Source organism: Watersipora subatra, chromosome 3 (genome assembly GCF_963576615.1).
Source record: "Watersipora subatra chromosome 3, tzWatSuba1.1, whole genome shotgun sequence".
Lineage (NCBI taxonomy): Eukaryota > Metazoa > Bryozoa > Gymnolaemata > Cheilostomatida > Watersiporidae > Watersipora > Watersipora subatra.
In genome coordinates, this window is record NC_088710.1 from 53,003,417 (window position 1) to 53,011,223 (window position 7,807).

The 7,807-nt window shown below is 34.7% G+C and overlaps 1 protein-coding gene across 1 annotated transcript; it reads right to left on the bottom strand.

Moving 5' to 3' along the window:
* Positions 1 to 3,213: 3,213 nt before the first annotated feature.
* LOC137391677 (uncharacterized) lies at positions 3,214 to 7,746 on the bottom strand. The gene is made up of 5 exons (XM_068078202.1): positions 7,578 to 7,746; positions 6,299 to 6,407; positions 5,381 to 5,497; positions 4,373 to 4,451; positions 3,214 to 3,650 (listed from the first exon to the last, which is right to left on the bottom strand). The coding sequence occupies exons 1-5, from the start codon at positions 7,673 to 7,675 to the stop codon at positions 3,559 to 3,561; spliced, it is 495 nt and encodes a 164-aa protein (XP_067934303.1). The 5' UTR covers positions 7,676 to 7,746; the 3' UTR covers positions 3,214 to 3,558.
* Positions 7,747 to 7,807: the final 61 nt, after the last annotated feature.

Below are 7,807 nucleotides of genomic sequence, written 5' to 3' on the forward strand. Positions count from 1 at the left end.
GCCAAGGTTGAAAAATTAAACAAATTTTTACAGTGGGTTTTGAGATATCAGTGCTCAAATGACAGCATTACAACGATGATGAAATAGACACATGAGGACAATAGACATGGTTTTATTGAATGCGTGAAGTATATTGTGAAAATATTTCGCCGAATGAAGTTGCGTGAAAGTGTAAACAGAAGCCATCTTGTTCAGTTATGTCCCATTTGAGCCGTTTTGGAAAAGGATTCTAATCTACGACGTTTTCGTGAATGCTGCGATTAACTGTTCATTTTTGAGCTTTTAAGAGCTTGTAATCACATATCCACATATTTTGCACCTACAACACAGCAGAGTAAGACATGGTGAATCTTTTGATACCAAATAACTGTAATGTGAATTTTGAATTGCAAGTAAACCTTCAAGACTAATTTTCATACCCAATAGACGTTTCAGGGTCACCATATTAGTTGTTAAAACCACTTGGAGCGAAAGAATATTAGGTAGCTCTGACCAGAGTGGTTTTTAGTAAAAATGCACCAATTGGTGATACTTGCAGAAATGCTCCCTTTAACGGTGTCTAACTTGACCAAAATGTGGTAAAATTAAGCTCACTAGATTATGAACAATATAAGGAATCAGTATAAATAGTTTTGGAGATCTATCTGCAAATAACCTGAAAGTTCCTCAAGTCAAAGGTTGACAATCAAGTATTGCTGAATTTGTCCTTACTATTTTGTCTGGCACTATGGCTATTTTAGTCCAAATACTAGGTGCCAACGTTACGTGATAGGTAATCTTAGAAGTTGACACATCTGTTCGTTTAGTGAGGTGTCATAATTTCGCTCATTCTTGGATGAGATTCTGTTACCACACTTACCATAAAACCTCTATTTGAACGCCATGACGCTCTATTTTTCAACCCTTCCTTTAGAGTGGCGCTTTATTAGAGGTAATGTTCAAATAAAGGGTGGCGTTGTGTTTTTCAAACACCTCGTCAGAATGTTGAGAAGATAAATTTAACCCCTTCACAGGCAAATCAAATGTTGCCCATATTTTGCTGTCTCCTTCGGGCAGTGCGAAATTAACCCTTTTGGATGCAAGAAATTTGCTTAGTTACCTCCAACTTGTCCGACTCTCTCCAGCTCTCAAAATAAATATATAGACACGAGGAAGCTGATACATGCACATCTCGACCAGTTGGTATCTATTGTTTACAATTACTCTACGATGATCTTATAGCCTGCGTTGCAATTTGTTGGAGCTTTAGTATTTTTACTTCATTTTAAATTTGAAGACGTATTTTCATTTTATAATTATATATAACAAGTTTGTATATAATAAGTTATATATAGCAAGGTTGTATATAATAAGTTATATATAACAAGCTCATTGTACTCAATGGTATGTTTGCTACAGTTTGCAGCCAAAACTGACTTTTTATGTGCAATAGAACAGGAATTACGAGCGTCAATCCGTTTTAAGTTGAGTTCAGATAACCGCAATCACGATATCAAATAATTTGCAATAAATTTGCAAATTTATAGTTTTATAACAGTAATCCATCAAATGCTACAGATATATATTCAGGAACAAGTGACGTAAACAAACCATAATCATAATACATGCATAAACAAAAATCAATATTTGCAAACTAATATTAACATTTATAAAACAAAAATATTAGTAGTGGTTGCTCAACCAATTGCGTCTGTTTGGAATCATTTCATATTCTTCTGGCTGTTCAATACTTTCCACAATGTCTTCTGACCTCAACTCGTTTTCTGCACAGATGAGCTAGTCAAAAAAAATTTTTAGCAGAAGAAAACTTTTACACGATGCCATTTTGAATAGAATCTTCTAGCGCAAAGAGAGAGAAACCACATGTAATCAAAATAACCTCAAAATATTAGCTTCAAAATGTAGTAGCATATTTTCCATCATATATGCAAAAACTTTTTCCTACAAACACCGAAGTACAGTATTACAACCGCGTTAAAAAAGGTACTGCTAGCCTGATACATTTACTAATTATTTCTTTGGTATTGCAATCAAAAAAACCTAAACTTGGAGTTGGAAAATGGACTTCGATATGAACAGAAACAACGAACGAATTAATTGTTATCAATGTGATCGAGTCATTATCAGTAGTTTTGTGGACACTTTCTACTGATCACTTGCTATTTTGGGCTTGCAGAGATTAAAATGTCAAATAGTATCGTACAAATAGAAGAGGCATTCAAATAAAGTTGGCGTTTAAATACAGGATTTACAGTAAATATTGCAATGTATAAACTCACGCTGACCTTGCTTAACCCTCAATGACCAGCAACAGTTGCAACCAACTGTTCCTTCCAGGCACTGAGTATTGTGCCAAGTATTGTGCTAAGCTGTATTGTACGTAATCACACTTAGATTAAGTAGCCAGTATACCATGAGAAACCATTCTTACATTTGACCTTACTTGTCTGGCAACTTGCCTGACAATTCGCATTGTGGGACACAGTTGAGTTGTTAATCTGCTATACCTGTATTTACCTAGCTCACTCATAATAACGTACTCGAATCTCGAGCACTTTCATATCATTTCAAGCAGCAAAATTGTCTGTTCAGTCAGAGGTAGCACTAGCTTGTGTTCTTGACAAGCTCTGCGTTGAAAGGAACTTTTCCTTGCGAAGCTTACTGTTGTATATGCATTTACTGCAGACTTGAAATACTGTGCCAAGGTAGTTTACCAAGGGTATCTACATAGGGAATGCGAGCGTTCAGTAGTATGACAGTGAATGTATTAGCGAAGTCCACCAGCAACTCTCAATTATTGATTGTTCATTGCATGTAACCTTAAGTTAGGAGTTGAAAGCGCTTAGTCATTGTTTCTCAAACAAATCTAATGTACTAAATGAAGCCAGGTGCATCGCTAAGCCTCCAATTGTTCAACAGTGATCAGCTATTCTCATACAATGACATGGAATATCACAAGTAACCTGTAGCTGCAGAAAAAGCTTAAATACTTCAGACTGACCAAATACTACGATCTGTTCTTCCTCATATCTGATCTATTGACAAAGAAACAAAATTGACGTAGTCACAGAGATGTTTTATATGTTGCTACTAACTTGTTTAAAATCGTTATCATGCTACGGCATGTAGTTGAGTTCAAACCAATACTCAGGGCTAGTCACCAATGCCTAATAGCTGAGAATTTGTTATGTAAGCATTGACGCAGAAAGTGAGTGGAGTGTTATTACATCCCTTTTTATTCCAGCTGCGCAGCTTCCTAAAACAATTCCGCTGGGTATATAGTTCAACACAGAGCAGTGATTAGTTGTATAGGAGAACTTGTTCAAGTTGAGACAAGGAGTGGCTGCTTGCAGTGAAACTGCAGTGAATTAAAATTACACCTAGTTCATTACAAAACAGTTATGTAACAAAAATGCCAAGAACAGAAAACTTCAAAGTATTTAATACTAATGACAAATGAAGCGCATGCTAGCTTTACACAGTATAAATACTCTGAAAAATTTTAAACACCATCTTCACAATATGTTAGTTTGCATGCAAAGATGAACAGCAAACGTCCTAATATACTGTACAGTCGTGTGAAGAATACTGGGTGCAGATGTCATTACTTGTAGTCTCTCTAAATCCAGGAGCTTTGTTCAAGCCTGCACCTAAACAACACAATTAATACCAATTTGAAACGTAACTATAGCTGGTAAATTATAAAATAACTGCAGAACTCGCATATTACTCATCATTTTTATCAGTATCAACATTGCTAGACATCCTTTGTAATGTATACAATACGTTGACAATGATTTCCCATGTACCAAAGAAACACCTCTGGATAGGTAAACACAATTCTTTTCTTATCACGATCGGAATCAAAATCTGCTAGCAGAACAAGAATGGTTTCGAATTAAAACATAAAGCCTCTATAATTGCATGGGTAAGACAACATTCAAATAAATACGTACTGGACCGTCTGCCAACTTAACTGAGCAATGCCTTCTCGTTTCTCCTGTCAAATGATGCCCAGTAAACAAACTGAACAAATTAGCAGCAGTTTTTTTTTTTTTCAAAAACAAGCTTCACTTGAAATCTAAATATTATTATACTGATACTGCCATGAATGATATTATTTTTAGCCCTTTTTTATTGAATAATTGATGTTTATGCTTAATAATGAACTTTAAAAGGACTGGGATCAAGTTTGAGTAGTCGAAATTATCTAGAATAAAAGTAAAACAGGACTCCACCAGTATACAGAGTTTTGGTAGAAAACTATAGCATAAAGCCTGGAGGTTATTGCGACGCTGATTTGACGCAGACCATGCTGGTTAAATGAGTCAGAATATTGTTACTCAACTTAACACCGTATATGAAACCTCACCATCAATAAGGTTTCGTAGGTTGCAGTAATTAGTCCCATAGTCCAATAGAGCGTACCATGTCTCTGAAGTGGAATATCCCTAAAGGGTGGATACAATGGTCATAATAATTACTCGCAACAATAACACATGTGAGGTCGACAAGAGGTTGGTACAACTTATTACTCTTGGTATCGACTGCAGAGCTATCAACAAATAACAGAAAAATATGGACAAACATCTTCGGATCAACTCATTAACGACTTTCTGAAATAATTTAAAAGAAAGTGACGCAATAAATGACAGCCAGAAATAAGGGAAAGTAGAAAGACTGACCACGATAACTAACCATAAAATTTTAATGAATATCAAATATAAAACCAAATATGTAGACACAAGTTACGATATTATATAAATTTAAGTCTAAATTAGATTGGCTGAGCATCTTTATAGGTAAATCTACGGGCACACCAGCCTCTTACATCATCAAGTCTACGTATCAATTTACAAATATACATGAATATACAAATATACATGAATATACAAATATACATGAATATACAAATACATTAATGTAAAGGCTAAGTGACAAATACAAGTGACTTTATGGATTATTATTTTATTCATTCATTTTAACACTTAGTTCAATATTTCACGCTTTGTTTTTGTTGCATAATTTATATAATGCATTTGTTTTGTTATTAAGGCTTTGTGCTACGGAATGAATTAAACAAAATGCAATGTATTCTTATAAGCATCCTTGTTTCAACATATGCAGCCTCGACATACTAAGCAAATATCAAAACTCATTAGCTTCATAAGTAGGTTTGACTGTAAGCACTTATAAGTAGATTTCAAAGGAGCTGGTCACAACAAGTTATGTGAACCGTCTGACCAATAGATTAAATGTGTAATATACAGATAAAGGCTGGGAAAGAGCGTCTGCAGTTATTAAATAGTGGTCTTCGCATACAACAAGACCAATATCTGCGTGTAGAGCAGTTCTCACTCTACATAATCACCTAACATACCTTCACATCGCATGATTTGGTGGAAACAGCATTAAAGTTGAAGGTTAAATCATCGATGTAATGCTTCTTTGGGGTCGCGTGCGTTGCCTTCAGTACCTCTGTCGTTACACTCACCAGCTGCAATTGAACAGAAACACATTACTACGCGAGGTCTCACTGTAGATCAGCTATGTTATAAGCTTGTCTGTGAATTGAGCTAAAATCTGACAGACTTGTGCAGTGACAGAACAAAAACTACTCGACGATGAAGAGTACTACGAAGCTTTAGTTAATCTAACAAATGGAATAGACGAGGAATTGAATTAAAAGAATTATGCCTGAACCGCTATCAAAAGGTTTTTACAATTTATAACATAAAACTGTTATGCATTGCAGTCATTGTGAGCAGTAATTTAGAAAACTTTGGAATGTTTGGAGTGCTAGCACTGGGCGCTTGGGGAGCTTATGCAAGTTATCTAATCTCACAACACATGTTTGACAACTCCAAATAAGCTACTGCAGCTATGGCTGCATTGTGAACACAGACGAGATCTGTGACTAGTTAAGCCACATGATCCACAACAATGACCATCAACTTTGCATGACCTTAATACACTCTTGTAACAGGTTTGCTATGTCACCTTTCACAATGACCTTCTAATAGGCTAATCTATGGAAATAATATTTGCAATAGATACCATATATGACTAATGATTCATATAAAAGCCTTACTATACAGCACAATTCATTAATATTATTACCATTATTTGTAATTTATTAATATTATTATCATTATTTGTCAATAAAAATAGTAAATAAACACTGTTACTGGCATTTATCGCTCACTGCTCCACATCATTGAATTTGTTTCTCATAACAGCATTAAATCCATGTATATATAGCGCAAAAACTTAGACCAATGATAGAGCTAAGACTCACAGAATAAAGGCATTTCTCTCCACCACTTGCACAACCCTCAGTTCCATTCCATTTCTTTATTTGAGAAACGAGTGCTGACTGCACAGCTGAACAACTTTCACCGAAGTTCCTAAAACAAAACAATATTTAACCAACCAAAATGGTTAAACATTTGAAAACAGCAGTCATCATACCACTGACTCGCCATGGTTACACACAATCACTGTTTTTCTTTGAAGAATTCTTTTTTAGTGCCAAGAAATGCTTCATAATGGACAATGTGAAATGTAGATAGAGTATTTTGGTATTCAAACAAATACTATACTGTACAGAAGCTCTGCATAAGAAAGGTATTTGAAGCATGAACTTAAACCTGCCAAAGCTTGTCACATTCATAGTAAAACGACTTTCCTATGTCAAGCTTCACATTAAAAACTGATGCGAGTTTTGAGACATGTGCAACACTTTATTCCTTACTAGTTATTATGACATATTACCAAATTTTCAAAATTTACTATTGACAATACAGTGATCGTAGCTCAAGAAAGCTGAGCCAATATGCATCGGCTTAAAAGATTTGCTATACAATGTGTACAAGATTGAGCCAACTTTAGAAAAACAAAATATTATAGCTTGGAATATAAAAATAAATTTAACTTAAAGAAAAATTACTGTATGCTAATTTATTTCTTGTATTGAACCAGATCTGCCAACTCAAGAGTGGGGCAATGCGTGAGATTTGGTTTTGGGGCAATTGATGTATCAATGATAGTATATATAAAATTGTGGAAATTGGGGCAAAAATCTCACGCATTTTCATTTTTTCTTTCGGGTGATTGCGTGAGTCTCACGCCCAATGCGTGAGAGTTGGCAGGTATGTATTGAACACTCATCCTTAATAAAATTAGTTTATATGGAAATTGATGTATACACGATTCAAAGTAACAGTGGTATTCAATGCTTTTTGCCTCAAACTAGTAGGTTATTGCTACATAAATAGTAAAACGTATTTTAAAATGACTTCAAGATAGTACGGCAATAAATAATCATGGCCAAAAAGAGTAAAGAGAAAGAGATGTGAGGGAAGTTAGGAGAATGGACAATATTTAGATAGAACACATTTAAAAGTATTTCTATGATTGACTAGCATGTCTACATGAATGAGACTAATATATTTTTAGTTCCAAACATACTCTCAACGATTATTCATGCTTAAAACACAAAAAATGAATAGTTCTACATATTCAAAGGCCAAAACACAAACGATTAAAAACATTTATTTTTTGAACGAAAACCATACCATTCTATATGACATGATGCATGCGACGGTATTGCAGCACACGAAGTCACAAGTACTTCAAGAACTATTACAACTGCGACAAAAATCTTCATAATCATAAGCTTTAACAAACAAACTTTCTTCTACTGCGTGCAGGAGTTTGCAATATTGAATGGTTATGTAAGGAGGCGCGAGTTCCCGAAGTTGTATATCGTAGCCTTAATTCTAGATGAAGTACTATACAGTATTAC

What these genes read in the sequence shown, in the direction of transcription:
- LOC137391677 (XM_068078202.1), bottom strand. Translation starts at nt 7,675, where the DNA reads ATGATTATGAAGATTTTTGTCGCAGTTGTAATAGTTCTTGAAGTACTT. An exon ending in GCATCATGTCATATAGAATG is followed by an intron (nt 6,408 to 7,577) that starts GTATGGTTTTCG and finishes GTTTTGTTTTAG; the next exon opens with GAACTTCGGTGAAAGTTGTT. An exon ending in GAGAGAAATGCCTTTATTCT is followed by an intron (nt 5,498 to 6,298) that starts GTGAGTCTTAGC and finishes GTTCAATTGCAG; the next exon opens with CTGGTGAGTGTAACGACAGA.